We start from the raw sequence: 24837 nt of genomic DNA, 5'->3' as shown, positions 1-24837 counted from the left end.
TTACACCTGCCTAGATTGGTCTGTAGTATGGTAGCCATTTTGAGACAGGTAGTTTCCTTTGTCCTAACTCATCACTCGGACTTTCGGCCTCAAGATTTATCTCCTTATGTCCTTCCTTCTTTAAAGTGGTATAAATAAAAAAATAAATTAGTGTATAAATAAAACCATCAAATCTTTTATAAATAAAATTTCCCTTTGTATAGATAAAACAATAAATTATTTGTGCATAAATGAGGTAGATTTGTGGTATATATAGCGCTCTTTAGTGTATTTTTCTTTGTGATTGCATCAGTTTCTTTCCTCCCCTTTGTGGGAGTCATTACTGCCTTGATTTTCTCTTGCAGTTTCTTGATTCCGTCCCTATGGCCTGTTTCCAAACAGACCATACAATAGGGCTCTTCTATACAATCTCGGACCAGGTGTCCATCCTTTCCACAGTTCCTGCATTTAGTACTCCTATCTTCGCCCTTACATTCCTTTGCCATGTGTCCTATCTCCCAACATCTATTGCATTTATTGGTTATTTTCCTTTCTTTCACGTCTGCTATTGAGAATCCAATTTTAATTTTTCTTGTTTCAATAAGCTTGGATATGATTTCTTCTTTTCCCACAATGGTGGCTGCTTGTCTGCCACCTCTCAGTGGTCTTAGGGCTTTAATTTCCACCCCGTCTTTATTTTGTGCTATGCCCAGCACTTCGTGTATCCTCTCCTCTATTTGATTTTCCCTTACATCAATATCAATTCCATATATATTTGCCGATATTTTTTGTCTGCCTCCCGTATACTTCTTCACCGTTGCGTCTTTCATGTTCTCTTTTATTCGCTTGTATATTTTGTCTGTCTCTTTGCTACCCTTTTTCATCTCGAGTAGTAGATGTCCGTCCCTAGTTTCCCTAACTCCATTTATTTCGCTTGTAATTTCATTATCATGTCCGATTTGTCCTTTCAGGTTGGTTACCATTTGAGCATATGTGAGGTGTTCGTTTCTTTCTATAACGACGGCTTCATTTTCATATTCTTTTTTTGTACTTTTATTTTTCGTTGCTGGTTTAGTTTCATGCAGTACTACTTCCCCGTCGAAATCGTAATATACGCACTCGAGTATTTTCCTTTTCGTTTCCGTTTCCATCTCGTTCATAACGGCTATATGAAGTGTATTTGTTTCTCCTGCGAGTATTTTATACTTGATTTTGTTTCCCAATTGGTACAGAGAAAAGCAGTCCTCCTCTCGTTCGGACAGTCCAGCAAAATGTATATTTTTTCTGTCTCTGATCACTTTACCGTTGATCTCGGCGTAACCTTCTGTTCTGTGGGAAATAATTTCCCCTTCCTTTATTTTACCCCCCTTCACGTATTCCAGCATCTGTCTGGAATTACCGATAAGTGGTTTCGTTATTTTTAAATCAACCATTTTATTATATGGGGCCAGAATGGCTATTTCCTCCTCTTTATTTTCGGTAATTCTGGTGTTATCCATTCTTACTCTATAGGCTTCTTCTGGCCAGGTCATTTTCAGTAACTCTTCCAACTCTGTTAGTGTCATATCTTCCTTCATCAGATTTCTCACTTCGGCCACGGATATGTCCTGTCTAATGTCCTCTTCCTCTACTTGGCATCCAAAATCGCATCTTTCCATTGCCATCACAGCTCTATGTGTTTCCACAATTTCTTTGTCAACCGCGTCCCTCATCATCATCAACTCCTTCTTTGTCTCATCATTGACTCCCTCTGCAGAATTCACTATCTTGTTCAGTCCCTCTTTAACCTTCTCCAGCACCGTCATTACGCTCGCATATCTATTACTGTCCATGCTCACGTTCATAGGGCTATCAATTCTTTTTCTCTTCCCTGAGTTAGATGTAACAAGCCAGCCTATGAAATCTTCATCTTCTTCAGGAGAAAATGGGTCTCCTTGAGACTCTGGAGTTCCCAGGGGTCGAAGTGACTCTGGTTCAGTCGTTGGTAAAACTATCTTGCCATCCTCTGTTTGATTTTTCTTCACACCCTCTGGTGGTGTGCGCATCATCTTCCTTGATCTTACGAAAACATTTTCTTCGCTATCATAAGTCTCGTCTCCCATTTCAGTCTTCCCCGCTACATCTCCCTTCTCGGGTTTCTTTCCAGTAACCATAGAAGCCGTCTCTCCCTGGAATAAAAGAGGGGCTACGCAGTAGCTGGATGACGGTTGAGGTTGGCCTGCGCGAACACCTTCCACAACCGGTACTGGGGTATCCCTCCCCTGCACCGTAGACGTTTTCTTCTTTTTCCTGTCCATATCCGAATATTAGTTTTCAGAGCAGTGCAAACGCACACATCCCTGGGTCCTGTTTCATGCCAAGGTCGGTAGCCGTGAGTTCCATCCATAGGGAAAAAGGAAAGGTAAGTATTTGAGGCCCCGGACTCGCTTTCCCAACGTACTAGCGGCCGGAACCTCCACAGGAATATGTGAGGAATGGACAAGGTTGGGGTAAGTATATGGGGTTTGGGGAACATGGGAATTTTAGGGTATGAGGAATGCGGCAAAGGCTGGGATTGGCCGTGCCACATTTGGTCAGTCTTTGTTTTCGCCGCTCTCCTTAAGCCTGTTCGACATGGGTGGCCCTGCTGGAACCGAGGTTCCGTCGACATAGCCTCAAGGATCCTTGCGGTTACTTAAGCCCTTCCACCACGACAAGGTGCTGACCTTCGGAAGAGAACCTAACCTAACCTAACCTAACCTAACCTAACCTAACCTAACCTAACCTAACCTAACCTAACCTAACCTAACCTAACCTAACCTAACCTAACCTAACCTAACCTAACCTAACCTAACCTAACCTAACCTTTTTTTTTTTTTTTTTTTTTTTTTTTTTTTTTTTTTTTTGCCCTGAGGTAGGGGGAAAGCTAATGCCTTCTCCAGCGGCGGGCTAGAAGATGTTACGTTGCCGCTGGATTCGTGTGGGACTTTCACCTCACTAAAACCCCCTCCTCTTTCCCCGGGTATCATCGCACCTGGTAAGAGGCTATAGAAACCCGCTCTTTCAGGTGCGTAACCCGGTATGATTTGTCTTCCTCATCTTCCTCATCACTGATCATTTCAGGAACTTGTTTTCCCACATCATCAGACCCTTCTCATCTTTCCTCCTGCTGTCTGCGCCTATCTTCTTCTTCCTTTCTCCTCATAATACTTGTAATGTACTCGTACATAATATTCCACTTGTCCTTGTTTGCTGTCATTGTTTCTACGAGTTCCATCACGTCCGGAAGCCTCCCCATATCCAACTTCACTTTATGTCTTTCCGATTTAAATCTCAGGCACACGGCGTATACGTGTTCCGGACTGTCCGGGACCTGGCACAGTTCGCACAAATCGCTTTCAGTTTTCCCTATACGTTTCGTATAGGTGCCGAATGAGCCGTGTCCAGTGAGGAATTGTGTGAAGAAATATCCGCTTTTTCTATGCCCGCATTCGATCCATCCACTAAGATTTTTAATAAGATCACGCGTCCAAACTGCCGTATTCGTACCCTCCTCCCATCTCTTCTGCCACATTCTCAAGGTTCTTTTCCGTGCCATATTCCTGTTTCCCGGCAATCTAGTGCCAATCTTAAATAAGAAACACGCTTCTGCGACCATCAGGTCGATTGGCGGAAAAGCGGCAATGACCTGAGCCGCCTCCGAAGACACCGTTCGGTAAGCTGACGCCACCCGTAGCAGTCCCCTCCTCTGTACGCTGATAAGTTGTGTCCTCTGTTTTTCCCTTTTCATTGCCTCCCTCCAAATAGGTGCTGCGTAAAGTAGCACAGAGTGCAGGATCGTGCACAAAACTCTTCTTTGCAAATAGTCAGGTCCACCGATATTTGGAAGTAATCGTCTCATTGATTCGACTTTATCGTTGGCTTTACTGACGATGTCTGTAATGTGCGCCGAGAATGTCATCCTTTGGTCAAAGGTCACACCAAGATACTTCACGGAAGGCGCCGGGCTAATGACCGCGTTTTTGAAATCGATCCTAAGATCGTCTCGTTTCCTAGGCCCTTTGAGGACAAGCATTTCTGTCTTGTGCACAGCAATTTCTAGATTTTTTGAGTCCATCCACTGCGAGACCGTAGACATGGTCCGTTTTGCCTTTTCCATCAGTTGCTGTCTGTCTGCCGCCTCTATCAGCAGAAGGAGGTCATCGGCGTAGGCAATGGCCTCGACTCCGGGGTCATATGGTAGCCTCAACACGTCATCGTAGACGACGTCCCAGAGCCTTGGCCCCTTGATGGAGCCCTGTGGCACCCCCATCGTACATCTCCACCTCACGGAGCCTACCCTCACCCACCTATCTCGGAAGTAGTCTTCTATCGTCTCCACTAGGTATTCCGAGCATCCAATCTCTTTCAATTTATCAACAATGTGATGCCATCGGACTGTGTTGAATGCATTCTTGACATCTATTGTGACAGCGACCATCCACTTACTGTTTGTTTTCTTCACTATGTCCTGAACTCTAAGCATTGCAGTCAACGTAGATCGTTTCTTCACAAAGCCGTGTTGATTCGGTGAGATCGCTCTGTTTTCCATCAGTTCTATATCCAGTCTGTTAGTGATAATTCTCTCAAAGAGCTTTCCCATTACATTCAGTAAACAGATGGGTCTGAAGGACCCCGATAGCGCTAGGTCTTTTCCTTTTTTCGGGATGAGTATAACCTTTGCTTCCTTCCAACACTTGGGAAAGATTCTTTCCTCGATCAGCTTGTTGAACATGTCTAGTAGCTGTTCCGGCACTATTTCACACACTATTTTCAGGTTTTCTGCTGTCATACCATCGGGACCTGGTGCCCTACCTGCCTTCATGGATTCAACTGCGGTCTTCAGTTCCTCCATCTGGAGGGGTTCAAAGAACGTTCGAGGGCCACCTGTGCGTTTTATTGGTTTTCCCCCTAATGGGAACAGGTCGCGTAGTATTTGCCTTCTTCTCGAGGCCGAAAGTTTGTAGGGAAGGCTTCGAAACTTCATATGGTTTGTTGTGATTTTATACGCGTCGCCCCATATGTCCAAGTCAAGTTTCCTAAGGAGATCTTTCCATTTTTCTCTCTTCTCTCTGTTAATTATCTTTTTTTAGTTCCTTACCGAGTTTTCTCATTTCTTCACATTCTGAGTTCCTGTTTCCATGATTTCTTCTTCCCATTCTCGTATAGTTCCTGCGTGCTCTCAGATAATTTCCTCTAGCGACTTCCACATCTCTACTCCACCAGTATGGGTGCGTGGTTTGTTTTTCTTTTTCCGTCCTTTTGGACCGTTGCAAAGCTTGTAGCGCCTTTTTGTACATATCAGTACCACTGCCTGTTGAGCTGGCATTTATATTATCTGTAAGGTCCTTTATGAACCGTTCTTTATCGAAGATGGACACCCTTCCAGTGTCTCCTCTATTTGTTGGCATCTTAGTGTTGACTCTGAAATATATGTGACCATGCAACGTATATGGATTTTCATGTTTTATATTCCAATCTGTTATCTTCTTCGCGAATGTATTCGGGACAAGGGTGACATCAATGTGCGTTTTTGACGATCCTCTCACGAAGGTTGGTTTTCCGTTGTTCATTGCTGTCCATGCTAATTGTGATAGCCATTCTTCCACATATTCGCCTCTTCTGTCTGCCGAGGGGGCACCCCACATGGGGGATTTACTGTTAATATCTCCGACTATGATTTTTCCACCTTTTTGTATCGACGCATCTCCGAACACTGAGTCTATCTTTTCTTTGAAATTTTCCAGGGACACGTTCGGTGACACATATATTGCGTAAACGTGATAGCCAGGTAATACCAGGTGGATGAAATTTTTTTCCCTCTTTACTTTCTCCAAAACCAGTTTTCTATTAGTTATTTTCACCGCTATATCTCTTGCATCGTTCACGAACCAGCCTTCCTTTGCGGTAATTTTTTTATTTGGTTCTGAAACTACTAGTATATCTATCTTTTCAGACATTGCTGCTGCCTGTGCCATATCATGAGCAGCTTTACACCTGCCTAGATTGGTCTGTAGTATGGTAGCCATTTTGAGACAGGTAGTTTCCTTTGTCCTAACTCATCACTCGGACTTTCGGCCTCAAGATTTATCTCCTTATGTCCTTCCTTCTTTAAAGTGGTATAAATAAAAAAATAAATTAGTGTATAAATAAAACCATCAAATCTTTTATAAATAAAATTTCCCTTTGTATAGATAAAACAATAAATTATTTGTGCATAAATGAGGTAGATTTGTGTATATATAGCGCTCTTTAGTGTATTTTTCTTTGTGATTGCATCAGTTTCTTTCCTCCCCTTTGTGGGAGTCATTACTGCCTTGATTTTCTCTTGCAGTTTCTTGATTCCGTCCTATGGCCTGTTTCCAAACAGACCATACAATAAGGCTCTTCTATACAATCTCGGACCAGGTGTCCATCCTTTCCACAGTTCCTGCATTTAGTACTCCTATCTTCGCCCTTACATTCCTTTGCCATGTGTCCTATCTCCCAACATCTATTGCATTTATTGGTTATTTTCCTTTCTTTCACGTCTGCTATTGAGAATCCAATTTTAATTTTTCTTGTTTCAATAAGCTTGGATATGATTTCTTCTTTTCCCACAATGGTGGCTGCTTGTCTGCCACCTCTCAGTGGTCTTAGGGCTTTAATTTCCACCCCGTCTTTATTTTGTGCTATGCCCAGCACTTCGTGTATCCTCTCCTCTATTTGATTTTCCCTTACATCAATATCAATTCCATATATATTAGCAGATATTTTTTGTCTGCCTCCCGTATATTTCTTTACCGTTGCGTCTTTCATGTTCTCTTTTATTCGCTTGTATATTTTGTCTGTCTCTTTGCTACCCTTTTTCATCTCGAGTAGTAGATGTCCGTCCCTAGTTTCCCTAACTCCATTTATTTCGCTTGTAATTTCATTATCATGTCCGATTTGTCCTTTCAGGTTGGTTACCATTTGAGCATATGTGAGGTGTTCGTTTCTTTCTATAACGACGGCTTCATTTTCATATTCTTTTTTTGTAATTTTATTTTTCGTTGCTGGTTTAGTTTCATGCAGTACTACTTCCCCGTCGAAATCGTAATATACGCACTCGAGTATTTTCCTTTTCGTTTCCGTTTCCATCTCGTTCATAACGGCTATATGTAGTGTATTTGTTTCTCCTGCGAGTATTTTATACTTGATTTTGTTTCCCAATTGGTACAGAGAAAAGCAGTCCTCCTCTCGTTCGGACAGTCCAGCAAAATGTATATTTTTTCTGTCTCTGATCACTTTACCGTTGATCTCGGCGTAACCTTCTGTTCTGTGGGAAATAATTTCCCCTTCCTTTATTTTACCCCCCTTCACGTATTCCAGCATCTGTCTGGAATTACCGATAAGTGGTTTCGTTATTTTTAAATCAACCATTTTATTATATGGGGCCAGAATGGCTATTTCCTCCTCTTTATTTTCGGTAATTCGGGTGTTATCCATTCTTACTCTATAGGCTTCTTCTGGCCAGGTCATTTTCAGTAACTCTTCCAACTCTGTTAGTGTCATATCTTCCTTCATCAGATTTCTCACTTCGGCCACGGATATGTCCTGTCTAATGTCCTCTTCCTCTACTTGGCATCCAAAATCGCATCTTTCCATTGCCATCACAGCTCTATGTGTTTCCACTATTTCTTTGTCAACCGCGTCCCTCATCATCATCAGCTCCTTCTTTGTCTCATCATTGACTCCCTCTGCAGAATTCACTATTTTGTTCAGTCCCTCTTTAACCTTCTCCAGCACCGTCATTACGCTCGCATATCTATTACTGTCCATGCTCACGTTCATAGGGCTATCAATTCTTTTTCTCTTCCCTGAGTTAGATGTAACAAGCCAGCTTATGAAATCTTCATCTTCTTCAGGAGAAAATGGGTCTCCTTGAGACTCTGGAGTTCCCAGGGGTCGAAGTGACTCTGGTTCAGTCGTTGGTAAAACTATCTTGCCATCCTCTGTTTGATTTTTCTTCACACCCTCTGGTGGTGTGCGCATCATCTTCCTTGATCTTACGAAAACATTTTCTTCGCTATCATAAGTCTCGTCTCCCATTTCAGTCTTCCCCGCTACATCTCCCTTCTCGGGTTTCTTTCCAGTAACCATAGAAGCCGTCTCTCCCTGGAATAAAAGAGGGGCTACGCAGTAGCTGGATGACGGTTGAGGTTGGCCTGCGCGAACACCTTCCACAACCGGTACTGGGGTATCCCTCCCCTGCACCGTAGACGTTTTCTTCTTTTTCCTGTCCATATCCGAATATTAGTTTTCAGAGCAGTGCAAACGCACACATCCCTGGGTCCTGTTTCATGCCAAGGTCGGTAGCCGTGAGTTCCATCCATAGGGAAAAAGGAAAGGTAAGTATTTGAGGCCCCGGACTCGCTTTCCCAACGTACTAGCGGCCGGAACCTCCACAGGAATATGTGAGGAATGGACAAGGTTGGGGTAAGTATATGGGGTTTGGGGAACATGGGAATTTTAGGGTATGAGGAATGCGGCAAAGGCTGGGATTGGCCGTGCCACATTTGGTCAGTCTTTGTTTTCGCCGCTCTCCTTAAGCCTGTTCGACATGGGTGGCCCTGCTGGAACCGAGGTTCCGTCGACATAGCCTCAAGGATCCTTGCGGTTACTTAAGCCCTTCCACCACGACAAGGTGCTGACCTTCGGAAGAGAACCTAACCTAACCTAACCTAACCTAACCTAACCTAACCTAACCTAACCTAACCTAACCTAACCTAACCTAACCTAACCTAACCTAACCTAACCTAACCTAACCTAACCTAACCTAACCTAACCTAACCTAACCTAACCTAACCTAACCTTTTTTTTTTTTTTTTCGGTTGTGGAAAAAATCTGCAAACAGATTCGACTACGACCCGTGTCGCAGGATATGTCGGGTTGGCGGGATGTTGGTGCCGACCGACTAAAAAAACCACAACTTATGAAAAGGACGTCCCTTCCCTGGAAAAAGGCATATCTGCCTGGGCGGCGGGGAAAGGTTCCTGGTCTATGTTCCACTGCCTTGTTCGCTTTCTCTATCCTGTTTCTCCTTCCTTTCCATCACCTCAACAACGTAACTATACACCGCACTCCACACTTCCTTACTCTCCACCATCCGCGGTATTATCCCCTCGATCTCCGGCAAGTCCCCTATCCTTTGTACCAGTCTTATCCTCTCCATTTTCCATCTTTCGCAGGTATAGAATACGTGCTCCGGGTCGTCCTGCTCCTGACACACTGCGCACAGGCTATCTCTCGTCTTGCCAATCCTATACGTGAAGGTTCCGAAGGAACCATGGCCTGTGAGAAATTGCGTAAAATAGTAATCCGCCCTCCTATGTCTGCAGTTTACCCACGCCTCTATACTTGGAATCAGCCTCCTTGTCCAGGCCGCCGTCTGCCACCCTTGAGACCATCTTTTCTGCCATTTATCAATCGATCTTCTCCTGGCCATCCTTCTGTTTCCTGCAAGTCTGCCTCCGATGGTGTAAAGAAAGCATACTTCTCCTATCATTATGTCTATGGGTGGGAAACCCGATATCGCCTGCACCGCGTCAGCTGACACCGTCCTGTATGCCGAGCATACTCTCAACAGTGTTTTTCTCTGTAGGGAGATGAGAGCATTCTTGTATTTATCCTGCTGAAGGATCTGTCTCCATACAGGCGCGGCATAGAAAATCGTCCCGTGCATCACCGAGCAAAGAGCCCTTCTTCCAAAATAACTTGGTCCGCCTACGTTCGGAAGGATCTTCCTGATGTTCTCCACTCTGGTTTTTGCCTTCTCGATCTGGTTTTTGATGTGTCCAGAGAAATTCAAATTTTTGAGCAGTGTGACCCCCAGATATTCCATGCTCCCAGACTCTGTAATTTCCTCTCCGCACAGCACTATTTTCATTTTTTCTCTCTTTCTCGGTCCCTTCACCACCAGCATCTCCGTCTTCTGTACCGCAACCTCCAGACCATTTGTCCTCATCCAGCCCTCTATCTTTTCGAAGGCGTTCTCAGCCTTTCCCTTCACTTCCTTTTCTGTTTCTCCCTCCACCATGACCAGGAGGTCATCGGCATAAGCTAGGGTTTCTACTCCTGGCTCGTGGGGCAGTTCGAGAACCCCATTGTAGCTCAGGTTCCATAGTGGTGGACCTACTATCGAGCCCTGGATCACTCCCATCGTGCATCTATGCCTAAGCCTTCCCATGACGATAAACCTATCCCTGAAATAGTTCTCCATCACCTTGATCAGATATCGACTTACTCCTTTTTCTTTCATGGCCTTTGTTATATTTCTCCAAGGGATCGAGTTGAATGCGTTCTTAACATCTATTGTTACAAGGATATACCACTTTTTAGTCGATTCATTTATCTTTCCCTTCAGCTCCATTATTGCAGTTGTCGTCGATTTTCGCGCCCTGAAACCATGTTGTCTCCTCGATAGTATTTTCCTTTCGTCCAGTTCCTGGTTCAATCGTTCTACGAGGAGCTTCTCGTAGACTTTACCTACAGCGCTGAGGAGGCATATTGGTCTATACGCCGATGGCTGACACAGATCTTTACCTGGTTTAGGGATCAGGACCACTCTCGCTGTCTTCCACATATTTGGGAATTCGCAATTCCTCAGAAGCTCGTTGTAGAAGCTTAGCATCTCCTCCGGTATCTGTGCATATGCCAGTTTAAGGATTTCATTAGTAATTCCGTCCGTTCCCGGTGCCTTCTTGTTTTTCAAGGAGCCTATGGCGTTTTTGAGTTCCATCGGTGTGAAGTCCTCTTTTGGTGGGTTTTCTACTATAGTCCTCACTAATTTCAATCCCGTTGATGGGAATAACGTGGTTAGAATATTTTCGACCTCCTCCTCTGGAATTTTATATCTTGTAGTGTTACCTCTTAGATTTGACGTTACAATCTTGTATCCCTGTCCCCATATATCCTCATCGAGTTCTGTCAGTATGCTTCTCCACTGCGCGCTCTTTGCGCGTCTTATGCTCCTCTTTAGGTTTCTTCTCTGCTGCCTTAACTGCTCTCTCAAGTTCTCTATGAGGTTGTCATTTTCCGCTTCTCTGCCTATCGATCTTTGTAAGGTTCGTCGACTTTTCACACACTTCTTACGGGATTCCTCGATGTCTGGGTTCCACCAATATGGTACGGTTCTTAATTTCTGTCTTATTTTTGAGGCTTGTTTGTAGGCATTCATAAGTTTTTCATAAAAATTTCCCTGCGCGGTTTTAAGTGTTTCCGTAAGGACTTCTTGTTTTATCTCGACAACCCTCGGTTGGCAATTTCTCTTGTCCTTGTCGCCCTTCATTTCAAAATATATGTGGCCGTGATACGTAAAAGGGTTTTCGTTCTTTATTTCCCATCTCCTTATTTTCTGGCTGAGAGTGTCCGAGCATAGGGTAACATCTATGTGGCTCCGTGAGTTGCCTCTGATGAAAGTGGGCTGCCCTGTATTCATGGCCATCCAAGATAGCTGTGCTGTCCAATCTTCCACATGACCGCCCCGTGCATCCTCAATGGGAGATCCCCAGAGATGGGACTTGGCATTTACATCACCAATCAGTACGGCTTGCTTTCTGTGTCTTTTCAGGTCTCTGAATATCTCGTTTGTTTTTTCCTTGAAGTCCTCGATAGCTATATTTGGCGATATATAAACTGCGTAAACGTAAACACCATTTATTCTTACGCGGACATAGCCCTCTTCCCTTCTTATTTCACCTGCTTCCACAGCTCCATTCAGAAATACTACTGCCACATCACTTCTTTTGTCCGTTAACCAATTTTTTGATTGGCACATTTTTTTGTTCGGCTCGGCTATCACCACAATGTCACATGCATTTTGTTCTGCAGCAGCCCATGCTATGTCATGAGCGGCTCTCGATCTACCGAGGTTCGTCTGTAGAATCTTAATCATAACAAATAAGTATATAACAGGCACAAGCAAATAAATTAACATATGTATGGGAAGGACAACAACTGTTTCGGGTGTATATGGCCCTAGACAGTTTCACTTTAAAAATATCACAGATGCGTTGACTAGCACTCGATCTACCGAGGTTTGTTTGTAGGGTTTCAAACATAATAAAATTTGGGATAAAATCAATAAATAAATAAACTATAATATCACAGCTGGGTTGACTAGTGAGTTACTGTAGCATTTTTTCAAATGCTTCGTTTTTTGGAGTCTGCGTTTCGTCTTTACTTTCGATTTCCGAGCAGATATCATCTGTCTCTTTCATCTCTGTTTCGGGTTCATCATCGTACACTTCGTTCATCCTCTGGTTTCTTTTTTCAATGGCTAGTGCTTCCCTGAAGAACTTGCATCTTCCTGATCCTACTGAATGGTCATCTTCATTGCATAACACGCAATGGGGTTTATTTTCGCAGGTTTTTGCTGGGTGACCTTCCTGTCCACATTTGAAGCATGCATTCCTTCTATCAGTGTCTTTGCACTTGCTTGTTAGGTGTTCGTAGCTCCAGCATCTGGTACACTGCCTAAGGTCCACCCTCTTGGTGATTTGACAGTTCGCGAGTCCTATTCTCAGCCTTTTTATTTCACCAATTTTGGAGTATGAACCTTCTTCGATCTTAACTGTTACGGCTTGTGTGTCGTTTGCATTGGGTCTCAATTCCCCGACTGCAATTTCTTGTTTATCTCCAAGAATTTTTTTTAAGGCTTCCATCACTTCTTCCCTAGATGTTTCTGCATCCATCCCTCTGATGTGCAGTGTCTCTTTCTTTTTGTTCGTTCGAAGTAGATTATGCTTCGGGTGCCCTTCGATTTTATTCATAACTTCAGTGAGTACCTTGCAGTCCTCTTCGCACTTATCCATAGTTATAATCATTTTTCCTTCTTTAGTGCTTCGTATTCCGCGTATGGATTTTGAGGCTGGTACGTTCCTGAAGGCGTTCCTGACGTTTTTGAGAGTTTCTCTATATTCCCCGTCCTTGCATTGCACCATTAATGCGTAGGTATTTCTACCTTTATCCCGATTTTCGGAGTTTTCCTTGAAACCTGGTGGTACATATACATGTACCTCCTTTTCCGTCCCGTTTGTAAGGCACTGCATCATTTTTTCCAGGCTCTCTATGGTAATCCAGTCAAGTTTGTGGATTGCAAAAGTCTCTTTTTCTGTTCCCCCTTCTCTAAAGAGCTGCTTCATTTTCGCCCAGAGATCCTCCTGCGACTCTTCATGTGTCAGTTTTATAATTGTTTTCTTAGATAGGGTTTTGTTCCTTCGGTCTCGAGTAAAGGTTTCCAGGTAGTCGATGTCTTCCGTTAAATGTTCCAGTTCCGGATATCTTTCTTTATAGATTTTCTGAATGGATTTACTCATACCTGGATCTCTGTTTCCTACCAAGACTACCTTTTTTACAGCGTCCTCCGTATTTAATGGATTTCCTGCTATTGTTTTTACATTTGAGGATAATTCCTCTTTCCATCTCATTTTTTCTAATTCCTTGTATTTCTCAAAGGTAATCTCCCCATCTGGGAGTTTTTCCAGTGCTTCTATTTTTGGTCTATGCCATGGATTTGTTTGGGTTGCTGCGTCTCTTCCTGTATTTATTTTCTCTTTCAGAGCTCTGATCTCTTCTTTGTACCTTTGTTCGGTTTCCCTTAGTTTTTCCCACAGTTCTTTCTTCTCCCTCTCAAGTTGCAGTATTGTTTGAGTGTTTTCTTCCGGTACCCTTATTTCTTTTGTGAGAGTGTCTACTTGTTTCCTTATATCGAATGTTATATTCTTTAGTTCTCCGGAGGGTCTATATGAAGCATTTACGATGCTTTGTAGGTTTGCTGTGCTGGCAACCAGTTTTGCCATAACTACTTCAAATTTGCTTTCCACAGGTTCATAGAAGTCCATCCTTTTCCGCTTTGTTGTGTTGGTATCTGCTTCTGTCTGATATTTTTCGCTCATACTAGGCATGGAATTTACACGTCCCCTGCCACCTGGAGGTGTTCTGCTCAGACTACTTCTAGGTTTGAAAACTTGTTCGTCCTTTCTAGGATTTTCATATGCGTCTATTCGTTCACTCATCGATTTTCCTTTTCCTGCTTCATCTAATTGATCCGTTTTTGATCTGCTACTACTGTCTTCCTCTTTGCTCAGGTCTATTATTCCAGTAACATTACTCGCGCCCTGGCCTGGTCTCCTACCAGAGTTTGAGTTTTCAGGACAGTCGCTGGATTTCGATCGGGTTGAGCCTGTCCTGGCACCGCTCCCGACCGATACTGGGATTTCCATTCCCTGCATCGTAATTTTTTCATCCTTGTTTTTACTCATTCATAAATTTTTAGATAAAGGGCAGTGCACGCACACATCCCTGTGTCCTGTCTGACGCCAAGATCGGTAGCCGTAGAATCCGTCCATGAGGGGAAAAGGAAAGGTAAGTATTTGAGGCCCCGGACTCGCTTTCCCAACGTACTAGCGGCCGGAACCTCCACAGGAATATTTCAGGAATGGACAAGGTTTAGGTAAGTATATGGGGCTTAGGGAACATGGGATTTAAAGGTATGAGGAATGCGGCAAAGGCTGGGATTGGCCGTGCCACATTTGGTCAGTCTTTGTTTTCGCCGCTCTCCTTAAGCCTGTTCGACATGGGTGGCCCTGCTGGAACCGAAGTTCCGTCGACATAGCCTCAAGGATCCTTGCGGGTACTTAAGCCCTTCCACCACGACAAGGTGCTGACCTTCGGAAGAGAACCTAACCTAACCTAACCTAACCTAACCTAACCTAACCTAACCTAACCTAACCTAACCTAACCTAACCTAACCTAACCTAACCTAACCTAACCTAACCTAACCTAACCTAACCTAACCTAACCTAACCTAACCTAACCTAACCTAACCTAACCTAACCTAACCTAACCTAACCTAACCTAACCTAACCTAACCTAACCTAACCTAACCTAACCTAACCTAACCTAACCTAACCTAACCTAACCTAACCTAACCTAACCTAACCTAACCTAACCTAACCACAATTGAACCTAAATCGATTTCAATCACTCTAACCTAAGTTAAGTTCTACTACCCTAACCTAAGTTAAGCAGAACTAACCTAACCATAGTGGGTTAGGTTAAACCTAACATACTTAGTTAGGGTAAACCCTAACTAACTTAAAATCTTAATTTCTATAGAAATGAAAATTTGAAAATCTTCAAATTTGGTATCAAACAAAAGGTCTTAAATTATCGATCTCAAATATGTTACAATTTCTTGAATAGCATCAACGGTTTCCGAGTTATTAACATTTGAACAAATGTAAACAAACCCAAAAATTGTCGAGTAGGGTATCAAATGAAAGGTCTTAAATTATCGAGCTCAAAAAGGTAAAAAATTGTTGGGTAGGATGGACGGTTCTCCAGTTATTAACAATTTAAAAAATGTAAACAAACCGAAAAAGTATTGACTTTGGTATCAAATGAAAGGTCTGAAATTATCGATCTCAATTATGTCAAAAATAGTTCTCTAGGATCAAAAGTTTCCGAGTTATTAAGATTTGAAAATTTCCTAAAAAATTTTTGAATTTGGTATCAAACAAAAGGTCTTGAATTATGGATCTCAGTTATGTTTGAAATTCTTCTCCAGGATCAACAGTTTTCAAGTTATTAAGGTTTTTAAAAATCACTAAAAACTGTGAAATTTAGTATTGAATGAAAGGTCTAAAATTATCGATCTGAAATATGTCAGAAATTCTTAATTAGGATCAAGAGTTTTCGAGTTATTAACATTTTAATAAATGTAAACAAACCAAAAACATTGACTAATTTGGTATCAAACTAAAGCTCTAAAATTATCGATCTCAAATAAGACAAAAATTGTTGGGTGCGATCAACGGTTTTGGAGTTATTACGATTTTAAGAAATGTAAACAAACCCAAGAAATTGTAGGGTGCTGTATAAAACGAAAGGTCTTAAATTATGGATGTCAATAATGTTTGAAATTCTTCTGTAGGATCAACGGTTTCCGAGTTATGAACATTTTAAAAAATCTCAAAATAATTGTTAAATGTTGTATGACATGAAAGGTCTGAAATTATCGATCTGAAATATAATACAAATTCTTGGGTAGGATCAACAGTTTTCGCGTTATTAACATTTTAATAAATGTAAACAAACCAAAACCATTGACTAATTTGGTATCAAACGAAAGGTCTTAAATTATGGATCTCAGTAATGTAACAAATTTTTGACTAGCATCAACGGTTTCCGAGTTATAACGATTTTAATAAATGTAAACAAACCAGAAAATTTTCATGTTTGGTATCAAATGAAAGGTACGGCCGAGAGGATCTCAAAAATGTCATAGAATATTCGGTAGGACCTACGGTTCTCCCGAAATAACGTTACCCAGTAAATATAAGAGATCTTGAAGAATTATGTTAGCTCATTAGGTCAGTTCTCCTTAGGTTAGAGCGATTTCTGGCAATTTTACTAAACGTATCATTATCTCCAACCCCGTCCCATACCTAGAGAATTTTTTTGTTGAAATGTAATCTATGAGCGAAGAGGAATCCAACGATACCATCCGCACCTCCGCAGCACCTTCCGTTACGGAGATACGGCCATTATAACAAAGCCCCGCCCACTTTCTCAAACCACGCCCACTTTCTCAAACTATACGTTACTCGGTTCTCATAAAGCATTATAGGTATCTACAATATATTAATTTATAAGGGGTTCAGTATTCAACTTTTAATGACAGATCATTATTCTCATTACATATTACCCACCCAGGGCCCCTATTCCCCCCCCGGCCCCGTAAAATTGTTGATGATACAATGTTATAGTGAATTCGCCCTTCAAAATTCGACATTTGAAATGAAATTAAAATTGATAAACTCACGTGCTTTGTATCGAATGAAAGGTATAAAATTATCGAACTCAAATATGTTTCAATTGCTTGGATAGGATCAACGATTTCCGAGTTATTAACATTTTAAAAAATTTAAACAAACCCAAAATTTGTCGAGGAGGATATCAAATGAAAGGTCTTCAATTATCGAGCTCAAAAATGTCAAAAATTGTTGGGTAGGCTCGACGGTTCTCGAGTTATTAACAATTTAAGAATTGTAAACAAACCGAAAAAGTATTGACTTTAGTATCAAATGAAAGGTCTGAAATTATCGATCTCCAATATGTCCAAATTTATTCTCTAGGATCAACACTTTTCGAGTTATTAAGAATTGAAAAATTCCTAAAACATTGTTGAATTTGGTATCAAACGAAAGGTCTTGAATTATGGATCTCTATTAAGTTTAAAATTATTTTCTAGCATCAACGGTTTCCGAGTTATTAACAATTGAAAATATCTAAACAAATCGTTGAAATTGGTATCAAAATAAAGATCTAAAATTATCGATCTCAAATAAGTAAAAAATTGTTCGCTACGACCAACGGTTTTCGCGTTATTACGATTTTAATAAATGTAAACAAACCCAAAAAATTGTCGAATTCGGTATCAAACTAAAGATCTAAAATTATCGATCTCAAATAAGTCAAAAATTGTTGGATACGATCAATGGTTTTCGAGTTATTACGATTCTAATAAATGTAAACAAACCCAAGAAATTGTCGAGTGTGGTATCAAATGAAAGGTCTCAAATTATGGATCTCAATAATGTTTAAAATTCATCTGTAGCATCAAGGGTTTCCGAGTTATTAAGGTTTTAAAAATTCTAAAAAAAATGTTAAATTTAGTATCAAATGAAAGGTCTAAAATTATCGATCTAAAATATATCAAAAATTCTTGGGTAGGCTCAATAGTTTTCGCGTTATTAACATTTTAATAAATGTAAACAAACCAAAACCTTTGACTAATTTGGTATCAAACGAAAGGTCTTAAATTATGGATGTCAATAGTGTCACTAATTTTTGAGTAGCATCAACGGTTCCCGAGTTATTACGATTTAAAAAAATGTAAACAAACCCAAATTTTTTCATGTTTGGTATCAAACGAAAGGTACGATCGAGGAGATCTCAAAAATGTCTAAAATTGTTCTGTAGGAACTGCGATTCTCCAGATATAACGTAACTCAGTAAGTATAGGAGATCTTGAAGGATTATGTGAGCTCATTAGGAGACTTCTCCTTAGGTTAGGGCGATTTCTGGAACTTTTACTAAACATGTTATTATCTCCACCCCTGTCCAGTACCTAAGAGATGTAAAGGTTGAAATGTAATCCAGGTTTGACGGAGAAGCCAACGGTACCATCCGCACCTCCGTATCGCCTTCCGTTACTGAGATACAGCCGTTATAAGATAGCCCCGCCCGTTCTCGAAATTTTCGAGATTTTCTAAAAATTCAAAAATGACGAAAAAGTTGCTCCCAGTCCTGACGAGTGCTAAAATACATTCGGCACCTCGCTACGATCCGTCGTTCTCAAGATATAACGTAACTCAGTAAATATAAGAGATTTCGCAAAATTATGGGAGCGCATTAGGAGACTTCTCCTTAGGTTAGAGCGATTTCTGGAACTTTTACTAAACGTGTCATTATCTCTAACCCCGTCCCATACCTAAAGAATTTTTTTGTTGAAATGTAATCTATGAGCGAAGGGGAATCCAACTATACTATCCGCACCTCCGTAGCACCTCCCGTTACGAAGATACAGCCATTATAAGATAGCCCCGCCCACTTGTATGAACCACGCCCACTTTCCCAAATTAGACGTTAGTCGGTTCTCATAAAGCATTATAGGTATATGAAATATAATTATTTGTAAGGGGTTCAGTATTTAACTTTTTATGACAGATCTATATTGTCGTTATATATTACCCACCCAGGGCCCCTATTCCCCTCCGGCCCCGAAAAATTGTTGGATGATTGATTAAAATTAATTACATGATCTACGAAATTATGTGAGCTCATTAGGAGACTTCTCCGTAGGTTAGAGCGATTTCTGGCACTTTTAGAAAACGTGTCATTATCTCAACCCCCGTCCCATACCTAGAGAATTTTTTTGTTGAGATGTAATCTAGGATCGACGACGAATCCAACGGTACCATCCGCACCTCCGTAGCACCCTCCGTTGAGGAGATACGGCCGTTATAACATAGCCCCGCCTACTTTTCCAAACCACTCCCACTTTCTCAAATTATACGTCACTCGGATATCTTGAAATATTATAGGTATATACAATATATTAATTTATAAGGGGTTCAGTATTCAACTTCAAATGACAGATCCATATTCTCGTTATATATTACCCACCCAGGGCCCCTATTCCCCCCCGGCCCCGTGAAATTGTTGGTTGATTGGAAAAAAATGTATTCTCTACTGGAAATAGCAATATTCTTCTCGAATTTCCTATTTTGAGAGAAGCCACACCCACTTTTCATCAGACCACGCCTACTTTTCCTTGAATTTTCACCAATTTTCAAGCTTCACTTTTAATTACATATCAATATTCTTCTTATATATTACCCACCCAGGGCCCCTATTCCCCCCCGGCCCCGTAAGATTGTTGACTGATAGATGATACAATGAAATAGTTGTATAATTTTTGGGTAGGATCAACGGTTCTGGAGTTATTAACATTTGAAGAAATGTAAACAAATCCAAATAGTGGTGAATTTGGTATCAAATGAAAGGTCTTATTTTATGGATCTCAAAAATGTCTAAAATTGTTAGGTAAGCCAAACGGTTTCCGAGTTATCACGATTTCAAAAAAAGTAAACAAACCCAACGATTTTTCATGTTTGGTATCAAATGAAAAGTACGGTCGAGAGGATCTCAAAACTGTCGAAAATTTTTCAGTAGGACCAGCGGTTCTCGAAATTTTCGAGATTTTCGAAAATTTCAAAAATTGCTAAAAAGGTGCTCCCGGACCTGGAGAGTACAAAAATACTATCGACACTTCTCTAGGATCAACGGTTCTCCATATATAACGTAACTCAGTAAATATGAGAGATCTTGAAGAATTATGTTAACAAGGTTAGGCGAGATCTCCTTAGGTTAGAGCGATTTCTGGAACTTTTTTTTCACATGTCATTATCTCCACCCCTGTCCAGTATTCAAGAGATGTAAAGACTGAAATGTAATCTAGGATCGACGACAAATCCAACGGTACCATCCGCACCTCCGTAGCACCCTCCGTTGAGGAGATACAGCCGTTATAAGATGGCCACGCCCACTTTTCCAAACCACACCTACTGTAATTGGACACGCCCACTTAATTAGAAATCGTCCCAATACTATTCTTCCTTATCGAAAGAACACGGACCCTACCAGATCGGCATAAAACTTTAAGAATCAATGGCGCACGACGCGAATTTTTGAAAATTCCGAAACATGTCGAGTTTGGTATCAAATGAAAGGTGCGATCGAGGGGATCTCGAAAATGGCAAAAATCGATCGCTAGGACCAGCGGTTCTCGAAATTTTCGAGATTTTCGAAAATCTCAAAAATGACGTAAAAGTTGCTCCCGGTCCTGGAGAACTCGAAAATACAATCGGCACCTCTCTACGATCAGTAGTTCTCCAGATATAACGTAACTCCGTAAATATAAGAGATCTTGAAGAATTATGTTAACAAGGTTAGGCGAGATCTCCTTAGGTTAGAGCGATTTCTGGAACTTTTTTTTCACATGTCATTATCTCCACCCCTGTCCAGTATTCAAGAGATGTAAAGACTGAAATGTAATCTAGGATCGACGACGAATCCAACGGTACCATCCGCACCTCCGTAGCACCTCCCGTTACGGAGATACGACCGTTATAAGATAGCCACGCCCACTTTTCCAAACCACGCCTACTATAATAGGACACGCCTAATTAATTATAGACCATCCCAATAGTCTCCATCCTCATCGAAAGAACACGGACCCTACCAGATCCACATAAAACTTTAAGAATCAATGGCGCACGACGCGAAATTTTGAAAATTCCGAAACATGTCGAGTTTGGTATCAAATGAAAGGTACGATCGAGGGGATCTCGAAAATGGCAAAAATCGTTCGCTAAGACCCACGGTTCTCGAAATTTTCGAGATTTTCGAAAATTTCAAAAATTACGAAAAAGTTGCTCCCAGTCCTGGAGAACACGAAAATACAATCGGCACCTCTCTAGAATCCGTAGTTCTCCAGATATAACGTAACTCGGTAAATATAAGAGATCTCGAAGAATTATGTTAACAAGGTTAGGCGAGATCTCCTTAGGTTAGAGCGATTTCTGGAACTTTTTTTTCACATGTCATTATCTCCACCCCTGTCCAGTATTCAAGAGATGTAAAGACTGAAATGTAATCTTGGATCGACGACGAATCCAACGGTACCATCCGCACCTCCGTAGCACCCTCCGTTGAGGAGATACAGCCGTTATAAGATGGCCACGCCCACTTTTCCAAACCACACCCACTGTAATTGGACACGCCCACTTAATTAGAAATCGTCCCAATACTATTCTTCCTTATCGGAAGAACACGGACCCTACCAGATCGACATAAAACTTTAAGAATCAATGGCGCACGACGCGAAATTTTGAAAATTCCGAAACATGTCGAGTTTGGTATCAAATGAAAGGTACGATCGAGGGGATCTCGAAAATGGCAAAAATCGTTCGCTAAGACCTACGGTTCTCGAAATTTTCGAGATTTTCGAAATTTTCAAAAATGACGCAAAAGTTGCTCCCGGACCAGGAGAACACGAAAATACAATCGGCACCTCTCTAGAATCCGTAGTTCTCCAGATATAACGTAACTCGGTAAATATAAGAGATCTCGAAGAATTATGTTAGGTTAGGTTAGGTTAGGTTAGGTTAGGTTAGGTTAGGTTAGAATAAAAAATTCATTTTCAAGTTTATGTACTATAATATACATCAAATCAAGAAAAATTACTTTATTGCGATAAAAAAGGATCAATAATTTAGTTATCGTGATTAATGAGATACTTTAAGTATTTTGGTTGAAAAACAGCATGATTATCTTGGGAAACCCTGAAATCGACATTCTGATTGAGTATTGATGTGTAATAAAATGATTTATTCTGCATCGATTGAGGATAGAACACTTTTGGTTCTCGTTTAGGCTTCAGGGCTTCATAAACTGATTTATATCGTTCAGGCATATGTGAAGGAAACTTTTCGAAGCCACCAGCATGCATTCCTCCAGGCTGCAATAAATATACAGGTGAGAGATGGTAAATGGAAAATTGGATATCGTTATACAGGGTGTTCCTGAATTGGAGGTAGAAAGGAAAATGAGAAATTCTTTTGATAATTTTAAGAAAAAACAGTTGTATGAACATGGGTCAGCAAATAAGTAAGCTTTGTTTTCGATGATACAGGGTGTCAATACCAACAATGTAGAAACAATGTAAACACTTCGTTTTGTTCTCCGAATTTCAATAATTTACTCCTTGCTTCACCATCTATGTTTCACCAAAAAAAAAAATTGCAATTTAAACAACTCCTTCGTGCTGTTGCAGTTTCTTTGTCAATTAGTATATATCATTAAACATTTCTATTGCTGTTCATCTTACCCATTTTGCAGGTCCAGTAGGTATGTATATGCCCGTACCGAGAGGCTTTCCATAGGATTTTTCGGCAGGTTTGATATAAACCCTACCCTTTTTCACGTTTGGTGGATCGGGATAAGGATCTGGACCGAAAAACGGTTGTGGATAAATCATTGTTCTCATGGGACCAGCTAAGTTTTTCCCATATTGTTTGTACTTGGGTTTCTGTGCATATCTTGACCACCTATATCAGTTCAAAGATATATTGGATGGAGTTGTTCTTAGGTATATAGAAAGCAAAGCTTTAGGTATTTTCAAACTAAGTTCAAAGCATTGAACGCAAATTATAATAGGTATACCTACCAGGGTTTTGAAAATGGAGTCAAAATTACGAAACTCGAGTCACTGTATCAATTCAAAAATTCGTATCTAAGTGAAAAATCAAGTAATTTTTCCTATTCTAAGTTCAACGAAAATAACTGATTATAAAGTTGAGGGATTTGAACAGTTCTCACATATAAGTGGGGTATTTTCCAATTGTTGTGTCGATATAACCTGGTCCTCCTTTTTTTCCAGGATTCGTCAGGAAAGGTAGCTTTTCAGGTGGTTTTTTTGGCTCTGGTCGTTTTTTTGGACTGAATGCTGAAATGTTTCCACTGAAGCAACCAAAGTAATCTCCAGGGGTGGCATGAAGTTTTGAACCACAGCATGAGATGAATGGTCTCTCAGATATGTTTTTTCCTTTTGGGGCCCTGAATAGAAATGATTATCCCATTTGATTCAACTTTTGTCGACAAAGTTGCCCATGAAATATTTTTTCATCTTATAGGTAATAAAACCAACATTCAAATTATGTTCTCGGATAGATACAGGGTGATATAGTTGAAAATGAGAGTGAAGATAAACACTATACCGTGAAAAATTTCAATTGGTATAGTATATCCAAAGTCACTTGGAGGAAGCCAAAATATTTCGATTATACAAGGGTTTTCCAAGTTTTCACAAATCCCTTTGGAGTCAGTGAATTTATTGCCTAACAATACTTTCAAATAAACTACGGTATTCAGCATATCGCGGTAACCATTTCAAATGGATATCTGGCCAAGCGTTATTATGGTCTTGTTCAAATGACTTTGGATATACTATAACATTATACATAAGTTTCATGAAGAACAGTATATTGGATCTTATAATATTCAAGAAGAATAAGTACTTAGTAGATATAAATTGAAAACTTGAATAACAGAAACAATAACATTCAAAATCTGAATAAAAACTCACTTCTTTCCTCTAACAATAACCTCTTTTTCAAAAATACGCTTGAATTGGCTTTCGAAAAGCCCATCTTGTGTTCCAGCAAGAATTTTGTGCCCAGGACATATCAAACTCTTCATATTCTTTGTCTTTGCAGCTGGAGGCAAGGGGAAATTGTTGTACCTGGATTGGATATATTTATTCAAGGAACTTACTAGCAAATGGCGAAACGTATCCTTTGCCATTCATATAGGGCATTTCTGCGAACAGCCCAATTCGTTCCATATCCGGTTTTCCAAATGTGAACCCCCATTTTGTGAGTTCTACGGGACTTTGTTTTGCCATAATTCACTATCCGTGCTCGAACGACCTATTATTTGAATGGATCCCAGTTATAAAATTGAAGCTAAAACTTTCCTATTTATCGTGAAAAATTAAAAATATTTAATCTAAAATTTCATCATTATAATTGACAATTTGATAAGAAGACATAGAGTTGAAATATTAGCTACGAATCAGGGCCGTAGCCAGGGGGGGGCATTATGGGGCAATGCCCTACCTTTAATTTTCAATGCCCTACCTTAAAAAATAGTAACAATTTAAATAATATTCAAAGGAAATTTCATTATGTGACGTGAGGAAAAAATTATCACTCGCAAATCAATTCTGAATTAATCACGAGTTGTTAGAGATTGCGAACTACATCAATAGAGTGCACCGTGGTCATTGTATATATACAGCACGCTGTATTTTCAGAAGCACCTCATGTGCTTATTTTCTTGATTCCGCACATAGATGGCATTTGAAGTATGTATGGGACCTGTACTGGAATATACGCCCCTTGGTAGGGGGATCCCCATATAACCCAAAATAGAGTTTAGCGAAATAATTGTTTGTTTATTGAAGTGAAGTGAAGTGTTGATTGACTCATTTAGCGATGGATATAAGGACTTTCTTTACCAAAAAACGAAGAGTTGAAGAGGGAATTCATCACGATGAACCCCATTGCTCAAAACCCACTCCTAGTTCTATGGAAACTAGTTTGGCAAAACAGGTTGGTAGAAATAGAATTAACTATGGTATTCCTTCGGATATTGCACGAATCGGAGAACCGATAAAACAAATTATTTTAA

The 24837-nt window shown here is 40.6% G+C and overlaps 3 protein-coding genes across 3 annotated transcripts; all 3 read right to left on the bottom strand.

The window, feature by feature from the left end:
- Positions 1 to 5072: 5072 nt before the first annotated feature.
- Positions 5073 to 6026, bottom strand: LOC123673452. The gene has a single exon (XM_045607936.1). The coding sequence runs from the start codon at positions 6024 to 6026 to the stop codon at positions 5073 to 5075; it is 954 nt and encodes a 317-aa protein (XP_045463892.1).
- Positions 6027 to 12143: 6117 nt separating this feature from the next.
- On the bottom strand, positions 12144 to 14249 carry LOC123673451. The gene has a single exon (XM_045607935.1). It carries the CDS (start codon positions 14247 to 14249, stop codon positions 12144 to 12146), a length of 2106 nt encoding a protein of 701 aa, XP_045463891.1.
- Positions 14250 to 21817: 7568 nt separating this feature from the next.
- On the bottom strand, positions 21818 to 24200 carry LOC123673852 (UPF0602 protein C4orf47 homolog). The gene is made up of 5 exons (XM_045608568.1): positions 23920 to 24200; positions 23732 to 23861; positions 22966 to 23202; positions 22475 to 22694; positions 21818 to 22105 (listed from the first exon to the last, which is right to left on the bottom strand). Exons 1-5 carry the CDS (start codon positions 24047 to 24049, stop codon positions 21860 to 21862), a joined length of 963 nt encoding a protein of 320 aa, XP_045464524.1. The 5' UTR covers positions 24050 to 24200; the 3' UTR covers positions 21818 to 21859.
- Between the last annotated feature and the right edge of the window lie 637 nt (positions 24201 to 24837).

This window comes from Harmonia axyridis, chromosome 2, assembly GCF_914767665.1.
Source record: "Harmonia axyridis chromosome 2, icHarAxyr1.1, whole genome shotgun sequence".
NCBI lineage: Eukaryota > Metazoa > Arthropoda > Insecta > Coleoptera > Coccinellidae > Harmonia > Harmonia axyridis.
This window is presented reverse-complemented; position numbering and strand designations above follow the sequence as displayed.

Excerpts from the sequence above, each read along its gene's own strand:
- LOC123673452 (XM_045607936.1), bottom strand. The coding sequence starts at position 6,026 with ATGGCTACCATACTACAGACCAATCTAGGCAGGTGTAAAGCTGCTCAT.
- LOC123673451 (XM_045607935.1), bottom strand. The coding sequence starts at position 14,249 with ATGCAGGGAATGGAAATCCCAGTATCGGTCGGGAGCGGTGCCAGGACA.
- LOC123673852 (XM_045608568.1), bottom strand. The coding sequence starts at position 24,049 with ATGGCAAAACAAAGTCCCGTAGAACTCACAAAATGGGGGTTCACATTT. Across the intron at positions 23,203-23,731 it reads GTTATTGTTAGAGGAAAGAA|GGCCCCAAAAGGAAAAAACA; the intron begins GTGAGTTTTTAT and ends ATTTCTATTCAG. Across the intron at positions 22,106-22,474 it reads CTACTGGACCTGCAAAATGG|CCTGGAGGAATGCATGCTGG; the intron begins GTAAGATGAACA and ends TATTTATTGCAG.